Raw genomic sequence first — 23,103 nt, 5'->3', positions numbered from 1 at the left:
ATAGGAGCGCAAGACAAGAACTAAAACACTACACACAGGAAAACAGCAAAAAACTCAAAATAAGTCACGGCGGGATGTGACAGGTGGTGACATGAATGAGCTAAATAATATTATTTGATATTTTACGGTATTGTGTTAATCATTTCACACATAAGTCGCTCCTGAGTATAAGTCGCACCCCCGGCCAAACTATGAGAAAAAATGCGACTTATAGTCCGAAAAAATACGGTAACGATAAAGGTAAAGGTATTACACTGAAACGCCCTCAGGAAGAGGTGCTTAACTTACTACTAAAATACAAGTTGTCTTGTATATTCACTATTTTACTTAAGGACTAAATTGCAATAAGAAACATATGGTTAATGTACCCTGATATCTCTTGTTAAAATAAAGCCAATAATGCACATTTTTTGTGGTCCCCTTTATTTAGAAAAGTACCGAAATAATTTTGGTACCGGTACAGGTACCAAAATATTGGTATCGGGACAACACTAGTGTGGACAAACATAACTCATTCACATTAAAGCTACAGACAGGCAAAACAGTGTGTTCCCAGCGAGGCAAACGTCTAATTTGAAGCTTATTCAAACTGGTTAAAAAGAATACGATTTTAGAACTTTTGAAAAAAAGTAAGTGGCCCAGAAATCCCCAACATGTCAAAAATGTAATTATCCTTATTAATGGTTGTCAATGGGGAATATACATCAGCATTAAAACAGCGTAGGTGTGCAACGCTGGTGACAGGTTAAGGTAGCAGGCAGTGAATTACTGCACTGTGAGGTAATACGTCAGTGTCATTCTCAGCACCTGTAAAGAACGCTGTTGAGAGAGTACGACTCTCCGTTGAAGGAATTAGCAACCACCAGAAAATATTCCTCCCCGAGGCTGAAGAACTCCCAGTCCACGGCGCTAGAATGGGGGGGCAAAGTTATGCTTGATGACGACAGCAATGCTTTGGAACACAGTATCCTGAAATCCGTGCAGGCGCGTGTACCTGTAGGTGACAATATCCTGGAAGCGGACAAACAGTCGCTCGTTCACGTCCAGCTCGTATACGGTGGAGTTGATGGCGTACTCGCTGGGCCCGTTACTGTGGAGCCTGTTTCCATTGGCAACCACCAGGAAAACTCTTCTCCCGATCTGGAACATCTCCCAGTCGGTGGCACAGAAAGTCTACGCAGCAATAGAAGAGAGCTTGTGGGCATGTATCATCAAGTACGTAATTCAGGCTGACGGAAGGAAAGAAAAATGAGATATGGCGCTCAGTGAAAAGAAAAGCAAAAGCACGGTTCATAAAAGGTAGATAGTGAATCACAGTGAGGTAACTTGTAAAAAAGCAACTAACCTTCCTTTCAAAACATGTTTTCCATTACAGTGGTACTGTACCACTTTTTATATGATAACATTTTGCTGCAGATTCTTATACCTTCTCTGTTACTGTGCGGCCAAACATTGCGCGTAACAAACCAAGACGGTACCTCAACTTATAGGGCTGGGGTGTCCAAACTTTTTCCACTGAGGGCCGCACACTGACAAATCAAAGCAAGCGGGGGCCATTTTGATATTTTTTATTATAAAAACCAATACAATATATGTATAACAAATATACATTCAGGCCTCCACTCAGGCTTGATCCCGGGGACCCCAAAGGGTTTTGGTCAAAAAAATATTAGAAATGTGTCATTATTCAGTATTATTATTTTTATTATTATTCAAGTTTTAAATCTCTAGATCAACATTAGGTCTATCTGTCAATATGTTTTTAAAGATTTAAGTTGTATGCTCTTTTTGTCAAAGAAAACCCTGTTTTTTTATGGAAAAAATACAAAATATGCAATATTTGCCCCCAAAAAATGTTTTTAAGTGGAATATTTGAGATTATATAATAATTTGAGCCTTAAAAAGGTCAATAACTCATAGCACTATTGATTTTAATTCATTATTATTTGTTGAGCAATGACACTTAAAAACAAATCACACTAAAATTATTTAAAACATTTTCAATCGTATTTTTAAAATGTGCCGTGGGGCCGTTAAAAAATTACCCGCGGGCCGCAAATGGCCCCCGGGCCGCACTTTGGACACCACTGTTATAGGGGAACTGCACTTTTTTTTGGAACGTTTTGCTTATAATTCACAATCCTTAAGAGAGACAATAATTGTAATGCATTCTAACTCGTACATAAAAGTCTGCTTACAATGGAGCTAATGTGAGCCATGACGTCATTGCGTCTATTGTGTCTTTTCCGACCACAAAACCCAATAAATAACTATCCAAAAAGCGCTAACAGTACTCCATTTACTTTTCTTGACTTGAATATTAACTAGGTATTAGCGATATTGTAATTAAGCGTTAACAATGAAGGGGAACTGAACATTTTGGGGAATTTTTCCTATTGTTCACAATCAATATAAAGACAAGAACACATTTCTTTTTTTGTTAGGATTCTAAAGATAAACGCTTGCAAGATACGGCTAATGGGAGTCACCGTTGTAGCCTTTACAATAATAATAATAATAATAGATTTTATTTGTAAAAAGCACTTTACATTGAGTGAACAACCTCAAAGTGCTACAGTGCATTAAAAAAGAAAAAGAAAAAGAAAAAGAAAAAGATAATAACAAATAAATAAAAATAAAAACTACAACAGCCAAATAGCTAGAACTAGTATGCATATATCTTAAAAAAAAGGCTTTTTAAAAAAGAAGGGTTTTTATGCCTATTTTAAAAGCATCCACAGTCTGTGGTGCCCTCAGGGGGTCAGGGAGAGTGTTCTACAGACTGGAAGCGGCGGAGCAGAAAGCCCGGTCTCCCATTGTTCGTAGCTTTGTCCTCGGAGGTTGGAGGAGGTTAGCCTGTCCGGAGCGGAGGTGTCGAGTGGTGGATTTGGGGCTGAGTAGTTCTTTGAGGTAGAGGGGGGCATTTCCATGGAGGCACTGGTGGGTTAGTAGGGAGACTTTGTATTCAATCCTGAGTGGAACAGGAAGCCAGTGAAGGGATTTGAGAATTGGTGTGATATGGTCATATTTCCGCACTCTCATCATCTTTACAGCCCTCTAAAGCAACTTCAAAACCCTCCATTAACATTTTATATACACACTGCAAGTATATATATATATATATATATAATGTAGTAACAGACATGTTCATAACAATATGTAATATGTTCTATATTTACCATATTTTGGTCATTTTAAGCATTACCGGAACTTCTTTCCTCAGCACATTTATTTCTGTCTCCATAGCAGCGCACTTCCGACTTCCGGCAACAAATGTGTGTTCCTACTTCCGGAAACAAACGCTTGTGTGTTCTAATCATGGCAAATTTGGTAACAAACAACGAAGAGGACTATTTTTGGACAAATGAGGATTCACAAACTTATCTTTTTGAAGCTGAGTATACAGAGGATGAACTGCTGCTTCTAGAAGCGAGCACGAAGAAGAGTGTGAAACGTTGGAGCAGACGAAAGCCGAGACAGTGAGGAACTTGCCGACATAAATGGCGTGCTTACCCAAAGTCAACACATTTGAATGCAAAAAAAACCCATTTGTCTTCTTGAGACATTTGTGATTTAGGGCTATATAAATAAACATTGATTGATTGATTGATTGATTGATTCTTGTCTCTCATTAGGATTGTTAACGATAAATTATTATTATTATTTTTTTTTTTGGCGCATTGAACAGAGAGAGGCAACTTACTTATGCTGCTGTATTGACATCCTTAGCTGGTGAGCTGCTTTATCGTCTAAGAGCTCATAAAAGTTAATTTGAGATTATAAATCATGTCCTTCACTTGGATAGTAAAATGATGTGGACATAAACTGAGAAGTTGGTACACTTTGAAAAAATATGCTTCATTCCACCCCTCTTTTTTCTTCTTGAGGATTATGGGTCATTGGTCATCTAAACGGGAATATGTCAACATTCTAACAGTCGGCATCCAAGTGAGAGCAGACATTGTACAGTAACTGATGTTTTATTATGTTTGTTGGCTCTCATAAAGTCTGCAGTGAGTAGAAATCAGTGATGTTGAAGGAAGAAGCAAACGTCGTAATGCGTTTTTGAAATTAAAACGCCATTGTATGCTTGAAATTAGCAAAAAATCCATAAATATTACGTTATTATGAATGTTCCTGTTACTACCTTACATATACATATACATATGTGTATGTATATACATATGTATGTATATACATATAGATATACATATACAAATACCAATACGTATACATATACATATACATACATATACAAATACATATACAAAACATTGATGGAAGTGTTTGGATGTTTTTTTAAACGTTTTATAGGCAGAATAGAGCGACTCCCATTACCTCCATTATAAGCTGACTTTTGCTTGCATTTATTTACGAGTTAGAATGCATAGAAAAATATTAATAATTTACCTCAAGTAAATTATGATACATTTTTCTTCCAAACGGAAATATTTAAACATCCCATCAGTCACCAGTGAGAGCAGAAATTGTATTGTAAGTGATGGTTTTATTAAGTTTGTAGTTTGTATTTCTTAGCTTGTAAAACTTGTAGCTCATCCTCCGTTACATTCAGGCTTAAGAATATAAGGTTATTGATCATAATTTGTCCCAAAGTAGTCTTTGTTGGCACTCATGAAGTCTGTCATAATTAGAAGTGTTGTTTTTGAAGGAAAAAGTAAACCTGACGCATCTGTGAAATTAATACGCCACCGTATGCTTAAAATGAGCAATGAGCATACGTAAATATGACATGTTATTACGAATGTGCCTGTTGCTACATTATATACTGTATATACTTACAGTGTGTATTTAAAATGCTGATGGAGGTTTTTGGAGGTTTTTAGAGCGTTATACAGGGGGAATAGAATGACTCCCAGCAGCTTCATTGTCAGCTGACTTTTCCTATCATTTTTTACGAGTTAGAAGTCATAAAAAAAAAGAAAAACATATGTGTGCTTGTCTCACATAAGGATTATGAATGATGGGCAAAATTCCCCAAAAAAGTGCAGTTCACCTTTAAACTATGGAATGGACCAAGTAAATGCTTTAAACATAAGTATATGGGACTCACAGAGTATAAAAAGATGCATGTCTATCAACTTTTGAGGCATATTTTTCCCCTAAAAATGTGTTTAAACTCCAAATAATGAAAATTTTTGGGCATCTCATTCAGAGAAAAAAAGGTGCCTGTGGGTTTTTGAACAGAATTCAATCCAACTAATCAGCGACATAAGTCTTAATCCGCTTGAATAGAAAGACAAGAAGGCAAACAGCTCCAACAACCGCCATGAAGGTTAAATAAGTGCCAGGAGTGTGTGTTGACGCGTTCCGGGTGAGTTCAGGTGATTAATTAACCCGCCCGGGGACTTTTCTCGCTAATCCTGACATCCAGCTGCGGAATTCCCGTAAATCACGCATCCCCTCATTGGACCGTCAATGTGTCAACACGTTCACCTCAGATACGGTCACAGCCTAATATGTATCCCTCGCTATCAGCTACATGTCTGCGCTATCGCCCCAACAAATCGCGACAGGTCGCGCGGTCTATTTTTGGCAGCTGGGACACGCCTGTTCCTTTTTCTCGCACTCTGTCATTATACCTTTTCATCTCGCCGTGTTTGCCTGGGTTTTACTTCCTGCATCCGAGTGCAATGACGGGGCCCTTTTTTCACACTGCAACCGCATAAACCTCATCCCAGGAAATTAAAGTCTGTCTGGAGAATATGTAAAGGTTAAGGAGACAATGCATGAGCTCATCAAAACGCTCCAACAAAATATTTTTCAAAAAAAACCAACCCTCTGAAGTCACCAAGAGGTCAAACGCCTCGGCCTCCACAAGGGGCTTTTTGTGTTTGATTTTTTGTGTGTGAAGCCGCCACAGTAGCATGGTGGTAACCAAAGAAATGGAACAACAGCCGGCAACAATCTGGCTGCTTAGTACATCATGGTTTAAAGGCCTACTGAAACCCACTACTACCAACCACGCAGTCTGATAGTTTATATATCAATGATGAAATACACTATTGAGTGACCTGAAACGTATTTACTCTTTTTGAAAAATAGCAGACGTTGGCCTTTTACGCATTGGTTGTTCATGTTGGCATCCTTCCATCCTTCGCAACTGTAACTAATTACCCTGTTGCCCAATTCAACAAGCTGGTAATGTTGATGAAATACAATCGTGTTGTCATCACTGACATCTGCATCACCTTAAAAGGTAGACGAGGCTAATGAGCGTTAGTTTAAAGGCCTACTGAAACCCACTACTACCGACCACGCAGTCTGATAGTTTATATCAGGGGTGTCAAACGTACGGCCCGAGGGCCGGATCAGGCCCGCGAACAGGTTTTATCCGGCCCGCGGGATGAGTTTGCTAAGTATAAAAATTAACCTGAAATTTTTGAATGATAGAAACAGCTGTTCTAAATGTGTCCACTGGATGTTGCAATAGCAATTATTTGTATCTTTGTAGATGATGCTGCATATGAACCAAAAAAAAAAACATGATGTTAGTACAGGGGTCACCAACCTTTTTGAAACCAAGAGCTACTTCTTGGGTACTGATTAATGCGAAGGGCTACCAGTTTGATACACACTTAAATAAATTGCCGGAAATAGCCAATTTGCTCAATTTACCTTTAACTCTATGTTATTATTAATAATTAATGGTATTTATCGTTGTGGAAACACTGATCAACTTAATGATTTCTCACAATAAATATATATGGAAACAGATAATATCAATATCAACACTTTATTTTTATATTTTCTCTAAGTGCACATTTTTCAAATTGAACATTTTCAAATGATCACTTCTAAGACAGTCTTGTGAAATCACAATATCCCATTTTAACTAGATAGCCACTAACATTTTTTAACAAATCATGAATTACTTTGCACCATGTTTGTACAAATAATAACTCATGTAAAATACAGAAGTCAACTCTCAAATTTTTAGATAAATCATGTCACACTTTGAATTGGACACCAAATCTGTTATCTGTTTCTTTGTCAGTTAGTGAAGACCAAGTCTTTAAAATATTTTCTTGGATTTTCTAATTCTATTTGAGTTTTGTCTCTCTTAGAATTAAAAATGTCGAGCAAAGCGAGACCAGCTTGCTAGTAAATAAATACAATTTAAGAAATAGAGGCAGCTCACTGGTAAGTGCTGCTATTTGAGCTATTTTTAGAACAGGCTAGCGGGCTACTCATCTGGTCCTTACGGGCTACCTGGTGCCCGCGGGCACCGCGTTGGTGACCCCTGTGTTAGTACATCAGTCGAGAAAATGATCAAACTACATAAATAATATACTGCAATTTGAGTTTGATATCATTTTGTTATCTTGATAGATTGAAAATGAACACCAATGAGTTGACTGAACATTATCACATAATTTATTCAAAAAATATAAATAACGACAAATAAAGTATATATTCTATTAACCGCAACAAGTAATTATAAAAAAAACAACTAACATTATGATTTGTACAATTTCAGATTGTGCTTGTTCTATTTTTAAACAAAGAAAACAATCTGAAGTTGTCTTTATTTTTAAGTTATAAATAAATGAAAAATGGGTTATACTTGTATAGCGCTTTTCTACCTTCAAGGTACTCAAAGCGACAGTATTTCCACATTCACCCATTCACACACACATTCACACACTGATGGCGGGAGCTACCATGCAAGGCGCTAACCAGCACCCATCAGGAGCCAGGGTGAAGTGTCTTGCCCAAGGACACAACGGACGTGACTAGGATGGTAGAAGGTGGGGATTGAACCCCAGTAATCAGCAACCCTCCGATTGCTGGCACGGCCACTCTACCAACTTCGCCACGCCGCCCAAGTTATCGTGCCGTGATTTTACCAGTCCGGCCCACTTGGGAGTAAATTTTTCTCCACGTGGCCCCCGATCTAAAATGAGTTTGACACCCCTGGTTTATACATCAATGATAACATCTTAACATTGCAACACATGCCAATACGGCCGGGTTAGATTAGTAAAGTGCAATTTTAAATTTCCTGCGAAATATCCTGCTGAAAACGTCTCGGTATGATGACGTTTGCGCGTGACGTCACGGATTGTGCGGACATATTGGGACACCATTGTGCCCAGCTATTAAGTCGTCTGTTTTCATCGCAAAATTCCACAGTATTCTGGACATGTGTGTTGGGGAATCTTTTGCAATTTGTTTAATGAACAATGGAGATAGCAAAGAAGAAAGCTGTAGGTGGGAAGCGGTGTATTAGCGGCCGGCTGCAGCAACACAAACACATAGCCGGTGTTTCATTGTTTACATTCCCGAACGATGACAGTCAGGCTTTACCATTGGCCTGGGACAACAGAGACTCTTACCAGGAGGACTTTGAGTTGGATACGCGGTACCGTGAGTATGCAGCTGCAGCTTCCAAACATTTGATCGCTTGCCCGTACGTGCGTGCCGCTATGTGCGTGTCACGTACGTAACTTTGGGGATTTTGGAGAAATATATGTGCTGTATGAACTTTGCGGAGGTGAACGGTACTTTGGGCTGTGGGATTGAGTGTGTTGTGCGGGTGTTTGATTTGTATTGGCGGGTTATATGGACGGGAGGGGGGAGGTGTTTGTTATGCGCGATTAATTTGTGACATATTAAATATAAGCCTGGTTGTGTTGTGGCTAATAGAGTATATATATATATGTTTTGTGTTTATTTACTGTTTTAGTCATTCCCAGCTGAATATCAGGTCCCACCCGCCTCTCACAGCATCTTCCCTATCTGAATCGCTTCCACTGCCCTCTAGTCCTTCACTCTCACTTTCCTCACCTACGAATCTTTCATCCTTGCTCAAATTAATGGGGTAATCGTCGCTTTCTCGGTCCGAATCGCTCTCGCTGCTGGCGTCCATGATTGTAAACAATGTGCAGATGTGAGGAGCTCCACAACCTGTGACGTCACGCTACTTCCGGTACAGGCAAGGCTTTTTTATCAGCGACCAAAAGTTGTGAACTATATCGTCGATGTTCTCTACTAAATCCTTTCAGCAAAAATATGGCAATATCGCGAAATGATCAAGTATGACATAGAATGGATCTGCTATCCCCGTTTAAATAAGAAAATCTCATTTCAATAGGCCTTTAACCCTTGTGTAATGTTCATCAATCTTTTATGTTAAAATACTGAACAGATGTTTATTGGGATAAGGTAAACATCTGTTCAGTATTTTAACATAAAAGTGTTTGATTGTGAGGCATTAAAAAAGCCACAAAATGCAACAGGTCCATCAGACCCACAAACGCTGGCTGAGTAACAACAATATGAACGTTGCACGGAAAATTTCTCTGCCTGTTTCTGCATCCCACAGGGATTCTTCTTTTGTGTTTCTGCACCTGCGGTTCCCACACAAGGTTGCAACATTGTTTGTCAACACTGTCTGCTCTCATTTTCTCGCACATTTTGACCCTCTGATGTTCTGTGTACCTACACTCTGTCCTCCTCCTGTCTAGGCCTGCTGTGTGTGTGTGTGTGTGTGTGTGTGTGTGTGTGTGTGTGTGTGTGTGTGTGTGTGTGTGTGTGTGTGTGTGTGTGTGTGCGTGGGGTACACAGAACATTAATTTCCACACTTCTATTACCCCCAGGTCCAGTGGACCCGGACACCTTATAGAAATGTGTAGGGGGGGTGTATGGTGTGTGGCCATTAAATATGTATTCTGATATATGTTCTTCACAGAAAATGAGCCAAAGTCGGTGAGTCTGAGTTTGAAAAATTAATTAATTGTATAATTTTTCTTTTAATAAAAAATGAAAACGGGTCCCACAGACCCGAACGCCACACAAGGGTTAAAACAACAATAAGTCTTCATCAAAAAGTGAAGAGGAACCGCCTTTGCAATTGACTTCAACAAATCTCACGAGACTTCAGCAGAGACTAAAGCTCAGTGAGCGTCTAAAGCAGGGGTGGCCAAATTTGGTCCTGGTGACCCGGAAGGGTCTCAGTCATACAAATGTTAAAAATAAGTCATACGTTAACATTTTTATTCGACTCTTAAATCTCGAGATCAGGGCATACTTGCCAACCCTCCCGGGAGACTCCCGAATTTCAGTGCCCCTCCCGAAAATCTCCCGGGGCAACCATTCTCCCGAATTTCTCCCGATTTCCACCTGGACAACAATATTGGGGGAGTGCCTTAAAGATACTGTCTTTAACGTCTTCTACAACCTGTCGTCACGTTCGCTTTTCCTCCATTCAAACAACGTGCCGACCCAGTCACATAATATATGCGGTTTTTACACACACATGAGTGACTGCAAGGCATACTTGGTCAACAGCCATATAGCTCACACTGAGGGTGGATGTACAAACAACTTTAACACTGTTACAAATATGCGCCACACTGTGAACCCACACCAAACAAGAATGATAAACACATTTCGGGAGAACATCCGCACCATAACTCAACATAAACGCAACAGAAAAAATACCCAGAATCCCTTGCAGCACTAACTCTTCCGGGACGCTACAATATACCCCGCTACCACCAAACCCCGCCCACCTCCCAAATTCGGAGGTCTCAAGGTTGGCAAGTATGGATCAGGGGTGCCTAAACATTTTGCCTCTAAGGGCCAAAGTGAAAATGCGCCAATTGTTTGCGGGCCAAACAGAGATTTTTACCACGCAACAGCACCCCGAGTGAGGAATTTAGCGTCATAGGCCCATATATAAATATAAGGTAGAAGAGATTGTCACACAGCCGTGTGTCTAATTCAGTTAACATGCAACTCTGCATCTTTTATGTACATTTTTAACCTCAAAAAGTTCATTTCCTGCAGATTTAAGAATGACAAAAACCCTGCAAGATGTCAAAGAAAAAAGCTGAACGATTGCAGAGTTAACTCTTTGAATTGAGCTCTCATCAACGTGACAACAATTCTACATTCAAAGTTTTGCCGGACGTTAGAGAAATACTTGAAAAGTTTGGACTCCCTAAATCCAATACATTTGAGGCTGCACTGTATATGTACAGTATGTTGTGTACCTTAATGGTCTGGAAGACCTGAAAGTGTCCATCGACCCAAACGTAGATGACGGAGTCCACAGACGTGGTCACTCCATCGAAAGCATTTGCCACCACCAGGAAATGGTACGGTCCAACGATAAAGAACTCCCAGTCGTAGGCCCCTGAGGTCCTCAGCTTCTGATGAACCTCGAAGGACTTGGTGGGCCTGTTCCACTTGTACACCACGCTGTCTATGGTGTGGTTGTTATCACCTACAGAAGACACGGTCACACACCTTACCAGAAGTTGGATGACCACTGCTGATGTTTTTTTCTTTTACCAATTCTGTGATTGGCTACTGCCAGGTATGTTTGTCGATGGATTTTAAAGGCCTCCCAGTCCCGTGCGCAGTTGGTCTGCAGGGTCTGGAACTGCACGAATAGTTTTTTTCTTCTGTTCCACTTGTAAATAACAGAAACGTCTGGGCTGTCTGATTCTCTGCTAATGTCGTTGCCTGCCCCGGAGTTGGACACCACCAGAAAGATCTAGAACAGAGTAAGACGTCTTTAAAAAGCCAATTTTTACATGATTTTTTTGCAATATGGCATTGGAATTAGTAGGAAGTGGACTGTTTTTGATTTACCATATTTGTTCGGTCTTTAAGTTTTACTCTTTTACAGTTAGGCTGGTCTTGTCTTCTTATAGTCAGGTGTTACTTATAAATCAAACTACCGTATTTTTCGGACTATAAATCGCAGTTTTTTTCGGGGGTGCGACTTATACTCAGGAGCGACTTATGTGTGAAATTATTAACGCATTACCGTAAAATATCAAATAATATTATTAACACATTACCGTAAAATATCAAATAATATTATTTAGCTCATTCACGTAAGAGACTAGACGTATAAGATTTCATGGGATTTAGCAATTAGGAGTGACCGATTGTTTGGTAAACGTATAGCATGTTCTATATGTTATAGTTATTTGAATGACTCTTACCATAATATGTTACGTTAACATATCAGGCACGTTCTCAGTTGGTTATTTATGCCTCATATAACGTACACTTATTCAGCCTGTTGTTCACTATTCTTTATCTATTTTAAATTGCCTTTCAAATGTCTATTCTTGGTGTTGGGTTTTATCTAATAAATTTCCCCAAAAAATGTGACTTATACTCCAGTGCGACATATATGTTTTTTTCCTTCTTTATTATGCATTTTCGGCCGGTGCGACTTATACTCCGGAGCGACTTATACTCCGAAAAATACGGTTAATTTCATTAGGATGTTTTAAATTTTTTATTTTAGACAGAATGACATGATTCAAGGAGTACATGTTCCTGTCCATAGTCGCGTTTTACACTTGTAAAAACTATACACTGCTTCTGTGATTCACCAAAGATGAAAAATTAAATGGATTCAGTGACGTGGAATGAATTCGGAAGCTTGGTGAACTTAATTGTTGGACTCACTGACTTGTTATGGAAACGTAACCTATTGGGCCTCACAGGTATGTCTATTATGCTATTGTGTATTTGAATAATTGTTACTGTGTTACGTTAACATAGACATACATAGGGATGATGTTTGATAAGGAATTATCTAGTTCGAGCCTATTATCGAATCCTCTTATCGAACCGATTCCTTATTGATTCTCTTATCGAGTCCAGATAGGTTGTTGTATATGGAAAAAAACACACAATATTTGGTTTAACAAAAGCTCACTTTTATTATATAATAAAAAAATAAAATCTAATAAATAAATAAATATTGACTGTTACCCACCTAAAAAAATAAAATAAAATAAATAAATATTGACTGTTGTTACCCAAAGTATATTAAGTGGGATTTTGCAGAGAAACAAATATATACAGTAACACAAAAACAACCTGTCTCTGTGATCACTAAAGGTGTATAAATAATAATATAGTGTTAAATAAAATCAGTCCCTTGGGCACAAAACTGAAAATAATACAGCTCTCCAAAAAGTGCACTTCTGCTGCTATTTGACATAACTGTTTGTTATGATGCTTTGACATTTTTGCACTTTATTTCTTTATTGAAAGAAAATTCTATGAAGAGAAAAGTTGTTTGCAAATGTGGTTACAATGCTAAAAAATGAAAAGTTAAAGCTAAAAAAGAAATACACTTTATTGAGTTAACATTATTTCTTTATAGTGGGAAAAATGTTATGAGCTAGAGAATATAACGACTACACTACCCAGCATGCAACGGGAGTTACGAGCATGCGCGGTAGCCCCGAAAAGTGTTGCATGTTGCCATGCTGTGAACGTAAACGTCAAGAACTCAGCCAACACGCCTCGTCTGCATTATTTATAATTAGACCGACAACACATCTACAATGTGATTTTGTTTTGTTTACAAGGAAAGAAAAACAAAAGTTAAAAAAGGGAGATGTGTTGTATATATATGTATGTGCTGCAGTTGTTTTAAGAACGTTGCGACAGCTGCCGTAAAGGAGGTGCGTTGCTAGCCTGGTTGCTATGTTTCCGGTAGGTCGTAAAAGTGTTCGTCATGTGTTTTACCCTGCTAAAATCTCTCAATAAAGTTATTCGATGGATTATAGCTTTTGTTTTGAACTTTATTACACCTTGGAGCGCTTTTTCCCGTCCATTGTTTTCCTGCTTTTGCTATCTGCGCCTAATGACTGAGCTACGTGACGTCAATTCTTGTGATGTCCCACGGAGCATTTCTGGTCGGGACGGGATTTGAATAAAGAATCAACTCTTTTCCTTAACTGTAGTGGTCTCGATAACGGGTACCGGTTCTCAAAAAGGGATTCGAGTCCGAGGACTCGGTTCTTTTCTTATCAAACAACCGGGAAAACCGGTTTCGAGTATCATCCCTAGACATACAAACCCCAAAACCAGTAAAGTTGGCACGTTGTGTGAATCGTAAATAAAAACTAAATACAATGATTTGCAAATCCTTTTCAACCTATATTCAATTGAATAGACTGCAAAGACAAGATACTTAACGTTCGAACTGGAAAACTTTGTTATTTTTTGCAAATATTAGCTCATTTGGAATTTGATGCCTGCAACATGTTTCAAAAAAGCTGGCACAAGAGGCAAAAAAGACTGAGAAAGTTGAGGAATGCTCATTAAACACTTATTTGGAACATCCCACAGGTGAGCAGGCTAATTGGGAACATGTGGGTGCCATGATTGGGTATAAAAGCAGCTTCCATGAAATGCTCAGTCAAATACAAACAAGGATGGGGCGAGGGTCACCAGTTTGTGAGCAAATGCGTGAGCAAATTGTCGAACAGTTTAAGAACAACATTTCTCAACAAGCTATTGCAAGGAATTCTACGGTCCGTAACATCATCAAAAGGTTCAGAGAATCTGGAGAAATCACTGCACGTAAACAATGATATTACAGACCTTCGATCCCTCAGGCGGTACTGCATCAAAAAGCGACATAAGTGTGTAGAGGACATCACCACATGTGCTCAGGAACACTTCAGAAAACCACTGTCAGTAACTACAGTTTGTCGCCACATCTGTAAGTGCAAGTTAAAACTATACTATGCAAAGTTAAAGCCATTTATCAACAACACCCAGAAACACCGCCGGCTTCGCTGGGCCCGAGCTCATCATTCTGTGGTCTGACGAGTCCACATTTCAAATTGTTTTTGGAAACAGTGCACGTCGTGTCCTCCGGAACAAAGAGGAAATGAACCACCCGGATTGTTATAGGCACAAAGTTCAAAAGCCAGCATCTGTGATGGTATGGGGGTGTATTAGTGCCCAAGGCATGGGTAACTTTCTTTGGTTGTTATGGAGCTTCAGCCTTGATAGCAGTAATTGCACATAGGTGTTCTTCTTCTTCTTTTTGTTTCTGGCGGCACGTAGGCGTTCGCATCGACTTATGTCTTTTTAACAAATGGGGTAAAGGGGAGTGACGTATGCTCTTTATAAAGCAAGTCAGCACTTTTTAGTTTTTTGTGTGGCAATGTCGCTAAGTGCCAGTAAAAGCGATACAGACCCCATCGGGCCATAACAGAGGTGTCATTCAACTAGTTGCAAGTCCATGTATCATCCCCAAAGTTATACAAATATTTTATGAAGGTTGAAAAGTGACTTAGTGCTGCTTTAATCTCAAATGTGAATTGTTGTACTTAGAATGCATTGATTTCAACTATGTTACATATTGAGAACAAGGAACAAATACATGTATTAGAAGTTGTTATGAAGTGGAAAGGGGTAGGATTAAATAAGCTTTATTTCTTCCTACTCCTTTTCGGACATGTTGTAATGAGAAATGTGTAATATGTAATGTAACATGCTGACATTTTATACATGTTCAAAATAAACAGAAACAAAAATAAGTTAGGAAATTCAGGAAAGAAGTCAACTTTACGCCTTCTTGTACGGTATCAAAATCTTGACATCTGGGTTCTAATTCTAGATCTTCCGTCACGTACCTTCTTGCCCATGTTGAAATGTCTCCATGCCAACGCTCCATAGGTGCTGATGTTCTGATACAGCTGGAAACCTTTCTGTTGCGTCCACTGGTACACGGCGGAACCAAAGGCTGTGGAGCGGTGAGCCATGGCAGCCATCAGGCCCACGCCTGGTACCTGGAATACCTGCGTTTGAGGGGGGCAAAAAAAGGCTATAAATGTTTGATTGGTCCCTCCCATGTATTTTCCGGACTAAACCCTTCGAATAAGAAAGGGGGTTTACCTCTATGTCGTGTGTCTCTGAGCTGGTGGCGAGAACCTGGTGTTCCACAACGTAGTCCAGTCGTTTAGGAGCTGAGCAGATCGAGACGTTTAATGGTTGATTTGAACTGAGGCAGTCTCAGTAGGTTAATGACGTCTCACCCTCGAGCATGACGATCCACGAAGTACCATCACAAACGTAGAGACTTTTCTCGAGCGAACTAAACCACATTTGGCCTTGAAGCAGCTCGGAGCATGGCTGCTGCAAGCCCACAGACACCCTGGCCTCGGTTTCTGGGAGTTGACAAGGATTTAAGAGACATAAGTTGAGGGCGCATCGTAATAAAACCGATGTATAGACTGTACCAGTGGGAGTCATGTGACCACCAGGCTCCCTCCGAGTGGCGTTGACATCTGACCGGAGCATCACCGGCACAGACAGAGCTGCCAGTTGAGGATGGGAAGACGGGCATATCTGACGGGTGGCATCTGATCCCGGAACCAGAACCAACTGTCGCAAAAGGCCCTGTGCAAAGGGCCAGATTGCACTTTTGCAAGTTCAACTGGACCAAATTGTATCGCGTGGGCAGAAAAATGTGTACGCACAAAGAGGAAATGTTGAGACTTACTGAAAACAAGCCTTTCCATCTGCCTCGACTGCCAATGTGGACTCTGGAACCCTGGAAGTTGAGGTCTGAGGGGAAGGGCTTGGAGAAATGGCTGCTTGCCAAAAAAAGATTTTCACAAGAGTTATTGTTGAAGTCAGGGGCAAATCTATGATGACAGTCAATTGTTGTGTATTTGGGATCTGCACAAGTCCCGAAAATGTAAAATCAAACCGTAAAGGCATTGTAAAGATATTTATAAAATACAGGAAAAACACGCACTCTCCAAAAAACTTAATCAAATAAAAATAAAGAGGTGCACGGCAAAAAGTGTACTTAAAGAAAAATATAACTTTTTTTATTGCTTTATAAAAAAAAATATTGCTTTTTTTATTTCCCTATAATACTGTAGTGAGTCTTTGATTTATTTTGTACAAGTTTTGGTTGATTTTGGCGGCGCCAGTGGTCCAAAGCGGTAGTGTTTTGCCAGAAGAAGACTACATTTTTGCTTTATTTATTTCCCTATGATACTGTACTGAGTCTTTGATTTATTTTGTACAATTTTCCATTCTGTCTATTATTTGTGCACTTTCATTTTTGAAGTTGTTCGTGATTTATTATGTCAATTGATTGACCACAGCTGTGACTATTTAAGTGCACCACTTCCTGTTGAAAATTGCACACTGACGAAGACATTTTTCGAAACCGGTCTGTGTTTGTGTTAGAATAATTATGTCTAAATCATCACACAACTCTTATGCTTAAAGGCCGTTGCTATAGTTATTATCAATTGTGCTGAAGTTGTACTTTTCTCTCTGTGCAAAGGGACAACTTGCAATCCAAGATTGCGAGTCGTCTCGTATCAGTGTTTGTGTCCAGACCCGGCCTGCTAACTGCCAAGGGCGAACATCGAGTGCCTTGACGCAGACAGAGCAGAGACAGGGCGATATGACGAGTGTCAGCACATTTCCATTTCATGAATAGCTCCCGCCATCAGTGTGTGAATGTGTGTGTAAATGGGTGAATGTGGAAATACTGTCAAAGCGCTTTGAGTACCTTGAAGGTAGAAAAGCGCTATACAAGTATAACCCATTTATCATTTATTTATTTATGAATAATCATATATTGTGTCTAACTGGGGCTGCTGGAATTACCCCCCTTCCTTCAGAAGCAGCCTCAGTGATGTAACCAGGGACCTCCCGAATAAATAGTGGAGCATGTGGGCTGTGTCTTAGAGCGTAGGTTGGAACTGTAACTAAGTGCACAGCCCAATACGTCTCTCCTCATTGAGCAAAATGTAACTCTGTCTCTGCATGATTCCTTGCTTCTTGTCTGTTTAATAGATGTAATCAGTGTTGGAACCTGACAGTTTGGTAGCGCCTGCGCAGTTTGTATTAAAATTATTACAAGGACACAAGTGTTGCTGGCCTTACCTTTTCTTAAATATATTTATAGAACAATCTTCCTCCAAACCAGACGTTTGGAATTTGCTCTGTCCTGTGAGGTTTTTTGACCTGTGACGTCAGCGCATTATCCATATATGGTATAAATTTACCCAAAGTGCTTTGCGCGAATTCGCCATTGTAGACTGCGCTTTAGTCAATAAGCTCCTTCTTTTTCTCTATCCTCTTATTGTGGGGCAGACTGGCTCATACATGCACATGCATCCTCCACTGTTGCCATTTCTAATACAAAGTATAGTTTTTTGTTTTTTTTGTCATAAAGAAATAAAATCATGTGTGCTTACGGACTGTATCCCTGCAGACTGTATTGATCTATATTGATATATAATGTATATATTGTGTTTTTATGTTGATTTAATAAATAAAAACATTTTTTTATTTTATTTTATTTTTTTTAATTTATTTCTTGTGTGGCTCGGTACCAATTGGTCCACGGACCGGTACGGGGCCGCGGCCCAGTGGTTGGGCACCACTGATGTAGACTACAAGGAAGTGTTTTAAACGTAGAAAAAAATCATAATATGACCCCTTTAAAACTACAAATCAATGGAGGATTTTTTTTGCTTGCCATAGTTAACCTTTTCACATCTCCAACGATCAATTATATACACATGACTGTATTAATTATAAAGTAAACGTATTAATCGTTAAATAGTGTCATTATTTACTATAGACAACACTGTTTTGAGCCTCAAAGCCCGCGTTAATCAATTCATGGTGAGGTTTTCTGACCTGTGACGTCAGCGCATTGTCCATATATGGTATAAATTCACCCAAAGTGCTTTGCGCGAATCCGCCATTGTAGACTGCGCTTCAGTCAATAAGCTCTTTCTTTTTCTCTATCCTCTTATTGTGGGGCAGACTGGCTCGTACACGCACATGCATCCTTCGCTGTTGCCATTTCGAATACAAAGTAGCGTATAGTTCAAACTTAGCTGCTTGAAAACGGTTTGTAAAACATAATCTATGCAACATTTTGACCAACGAACCACTATTACATGTTATGTAGACCACAAGGAAGTGTTTTAAATGTAGAAAAAAATCATAATATGACCCCTTTAAAACTACAAATCAATGGCGGAATTTTTTTTGCTTGCCATATTTAACCTTTTCACATCTCCAACGATCAATTACATACACAAAACAGTATTAATTATAAAGTAAACTTATTGATCATTAAATATTGTCATTGTTATTTACTATAGACAACACTGTTTTGAGCCTCAAACGCCGCCGTAGTTAACCCAAAAATGGCACGTGGGCTAACAAACACGATTTTAGAGAACAAAAATACCGTACTTACTAGCGTGTTTCCAAACGACAAAGTGCAAAGTTGATTCATGTGATAAAATTACCAGTTAAACTTAATTCAAATAAAACAAACGACTCTGCTGATCAACAGAGAAGCGGCGGAGAGCTACACGACGACACACCAGCTACTACTCGCAGTGCATTCTGGGACTTGTAGTATAAGGAGTACATGCCTTTTGTGATACTAACAGGCCAATTTGGTTTTGTATTTTTTTCGGTTTTTTTTTCCTGATGTAGGGCTTTATTAATTTTCTTAACCTACAGTGAGCATGAAACTTAACATGATCAAATGCTAGAATTAAACAAACAAACAAAAAACTATCAATCAACCTAAATAAAACAAAATATATAATTTTTGGAAATAGGAAAAATAACATACAGTGTCATATAAGAATTGATGATATGGAGATAGAAAGGGTGTATTCAACAACATTTTTGGGAATCTATATAGATGATAAATTAAATTGGAAACTGTACATAAATATACTCAAGACAAAGATGTCAAAAATCATTGCTTTGTTACATAAAATTAAAAACTCTGTAAATCAAAAGGCTCTTAACATGTTATATAATTCATTCGTACTCCCATATCTTAATTACTGTGTTGAAATCTGGTGTAACAATTACAAATCAAACATCAATTCTATGTTCTTACTTCAAAAGAAAGCGATTAGAATGGTAAATTATGAGGATTATCATGACCATACCAATGCTCTGTTTATTGAATTAAAAACATTACAACTTCACAATCTTGTTGACCTCAACACTGCTATTGTGACGTACAAAGCTCATAACCACATGCTGCCTGGGTGTCTACAGGAGAGGTTCAAACCTAGGGAGAGTCCCTATGACCTCAGAGGTTCAGCTGTCTTTCAGAAAGCAAACATAAGAACGAGCTTAAAAAGTAGATGTGTTTCTGTCAGGGGGGTTCAACTGTGGAACAGCTTGGATGATTCCTTAAAATGTTCCAGTTCCATTCACACATTTAAAAAAAAACTTTAAGACCAATGTCTTGGAAAAATATATCACTCTTGAATCAACACAGTAGTTAATACTATGATCAATGTTAATTACAAACTAAATGTGGGATATAAATATAATGGAAGTATAATTGTTTGTATATAGTACAAACCCCGTTTCCATATGAGTTGGGAAATTGTGTTAGATGTAAATATAAACGGAATACAATGATTTGCAAATCATTTTCAACCCATATTCAATTGAATGCACTACAAAGACAAGATATTTGATGTTCAAACTCATAAACTTTTTTTTTTGTTGCAAATAATAATTAACTTAGAATTTCATGGCTGCAACACGTGCCACAGTAGTTGGGAAAGGGCATGTTCACCACTGTGTTACATGGCCTTTCCTTTTAACAACACTCAGTAAATGTTTGGGAACTGAGGAGACTAATTTTTTAAGCTTCTCAGGTGGAATTCTTTCCCATTCTTGCTTGATGTACAGCTTAAGATGTTCAACAGTCCGGGGGTCTCCGTTGTGGTATTTTAGAGTTAGAGTTAGAGTTTGAGTTTATTTTAGGCTTCATAATGCGCCACACATTTTCAATGGGAGACAGGTCTGGACTACAGGCAGGCCAGTCTAGTACCCGCACTCTTTTACTATGAAGCCACGTTGATGTAACACGTGGCTTGGCATTGTCTTGCTGAAATAAGCAAGACAATGGTAAATGGCAAATGGTAACGTTGCTTGGATGGCAACATATGTTGCTCCAAAACCTGTATGTACCTTTCAGCATTAATGGTGCCTTCACAGATGTGTAAGTTACCCATGTCTTGGGCACTAATACACCCCCATACCCTCACACATGCTGGCTTTTCAACTTTGCGCCTATAACAATCCGGATGGTTCTTTTCCTCTTTGGTCCGGAGGACACGACGTCCACAGTTTCCAAAAACAATTTGAAATGTGGACTCGTCAGACCACAGAACACTTTTTCACTTTGTATCAGTCCATCTTAGATGAGCTCAGGCCCAGCGAAGCCGACGGCGTTTCTGGGTGTTGTTGATAAACGGTTTTCGCCTTGCATAGGAGAGTTTTAACTTGCACTTACAGATGTAGCGACCAATTGTAGTTACTGACAGTGGGTTTCTGAAGTGTTCCTGAGCCCATGTGGTGATATCCTTTACACACTGATGTCGCTTGTTGATGCAGTACAGCCTGAGGGATCGAAGGTCACGGGCTTAGCTGCTTACGTGCAGTGATTTCTCCAGATTCTCTGAACCCTTTGATGATATTACGGAGCGTAGATGGTGAAATCCCTAAATTCCTTGCAATAGCTGGTTGAGAAAGGTTTTTCTTAAACTGTTCAACAATTTGCTCACGCATTTGTTGACAAAGTGGTGACCCTCGCCCCATCCTTGTTTGTGAATGACTGAGCATTTCATGGAATCTACTTTTATACCCAATCATTGCACCCACCTGTGCCCAATTTGCCTGTTCACCTGTGGGATGTTCCAAATAAGTGTTTGATGAGCATTCCTCAACTTTATCAGTATTTATTGACACATTTCCCAACTTCTTTGTCACGTGTTGCTGGCATCAAATTCTAAAGTGAATGATTATTTGCAAAAAAAAAAAATGTTTATCAGTTTGAACATCAAATATGTTGTCTTTGTAGCATATTCAACTGAATATGGGTTGAAAATGATTTGCAAATCATTGTATTCCGTTTATATTTACATCTAACACAATTTCCCAACTCATATGGAAAAGGGGTTTGTATATACTGTAATTGGTGCAAAGGTTTAACATGTGTACAAGGATATTTCACATGCCTTCACTGTGTATATAATTGAACAGTATTTATGTTGTGTTATATTTATTATATGTTGTGAAAAGGAAATTTCATATTTATTTTGGAAGCTCATCTCGTACTTGACTTTGTTTATAGGGTTAGGCACAGTAAGTGTTCAACTTCAGCCTAAACCCTTTCGGTCTGCAACATTTTTTATTTTAAATTTATGAATGTACAACTGTTTGTTTATGAATGTACATCTGTTTGTTTATGTAAAACTGTTTGTTTATTTTGTTGACCATTGACCGAAGAAATAATAAACTAAACTAAACCAAAACATAAAAGGTAAAACAAGAATAGGATGTTGACTTTATAGCTACTTACATCAACGTTCCTATAATAAGAGTGGAATGAAATGAATTCAGATTAAAATGCTACATTGCTTCATCCTCATTCTTTACACAATTAAAAACTAGCTCCAATTGTAACAGATAGATGATTTCTTTTTTTTTGGCAAAGTTGATATCCCTCACACTTTTCTGTTTACGTGTTTAAATACATTGTCTTCAAGTACCAGGGGGAAATTAATGCAACTAAGCATTAAGATCATTATTACTACAACCTATAATATTTTAAGAGGTGCTAATATTAAATTGAAGAGTGTTTGAGCACTTCTGCACAAGCCAGAGGGTCTTTCCCCTTTGAGCCATTTATCAAATAATGCCGGGTTACTGTGGTGATATTCCTGCAGGGTGCAAGGATATTTGTACTGAATGACGTATCCCACAGGGCACACGCATTGAAGCAGACGAAACAGAAAGGTAAACAAAAACAAACAAAGAAAAAGCTTACAATTCCCGTGGCAAGCCGCAGTCCACGGTGAGCCTGACTTGCCCATCGCTAATGGTCACAACCAGAGTGTGCCACCGGTTATCAGCCAGGCGGGTGCCCCGGGACGCCGACTGCTCTATGACCCCTCGTTGACCTCTAAAGTGCAGGTAAAGTCGGTTCCTTGAGAGCCGCAGTCCTAAGACGAGACGCCGACGTTCTTCTCTGGTGACGTCCGTATCGGTAGTCTTTTGCAAAATGTTTCCCTTTTCGTCCTCCTTCTCTTCGGATCCTTGCTCTGCTCTTTTCGGCTCTACCAAGGAAAAGATGTACTCGCTCTTCTGCAGGGTGAATGGAGAAAAGAGTTATTTTTAATGTGCATAAAATATGAAGTCGCTAACACAAGGTCTATATTTTAACGCCAAAAGATGAAAACAAAATTGTCATTCAAGCGTAAAAAGAAG

At 39.0% G+C, this 23,103-nt stretch overlaps 1 protein-coding gene across 2 annotated transcripts in view; it reads right to left on the bottom strand.

Moving 5' to 3' along the window:
• Positions 1-23,103, bottom strand: part of LOC133646225 (thrombospondin-type laminin G domain and EAR repeat-containing protein-like) — a 39,853-nt gene that overhangs the window by 5,059 nt on the left and 11,691 nt on the right. Inside the window, exons 3-12 of one of the 2 annotated variants that reach the window (XM_062041386.1) lie at positions 22,664-22,980; positions 16,304-16,394; positions 16,041-16,200; positions 15,837-15,968; positions 15,697-15,767; positions 15,435-15,599; positions 11,320-11,524; positions 11,019-11,251; positions 995-1,173; positions 808-909 (exon numbers count right to left, since the gene is read on the bottom strand). In XM_062041386.1, the coding sequence (XP_061897370.1) occupies positions 808-909; positions 995-1,173; positions 11,019-11,251; positions 11,320-11,524; positions 15,435-15,599; positions 15,697-15,767; positions 15,837-15,968; positions 16,041-16,200; positions 16,304-16,394; positions 22,664-22,980 (1,655 nt within the window). Of the gene's footprint in view, positions 1-807; positions 910-994; positions 1,174-11,018; positions 11,252-11,319; positions 11,525-15,434; positions 15,600-15,696; positions 15,768-15,836; positions 16,201-16,303; positions 16,395-22,663; positions 22,981-23,103 lie in introns of both variants that reach the window. The other variant, XM_062041385.1, reaches the window with a different exon arrangement.

The sequence above is a fragment of the Entelurus aequoreus genome, linkage group LG03 (assembly GCF_033978785.1).
Source record: "Entelurus aequoreus isolate RoL-2023_Sb linkage group LG03, RoL_Eaeq_v1.1, whole genome shotgun sequence".
In the NCBI taxonomy this organism is placed as follows: domain Eukaryota; kingdom Metazoa; phylum Chordata; class Actinopteri; order Syngnathiformes; family Syngnathidae; genus Entelurus; species Entelurus aequoreus.
The sequence above is the reverse complement of the archived record's forward strand: the minus strand, read 5'-3'. Positions and strand labels throughout refer to the sequence as shown.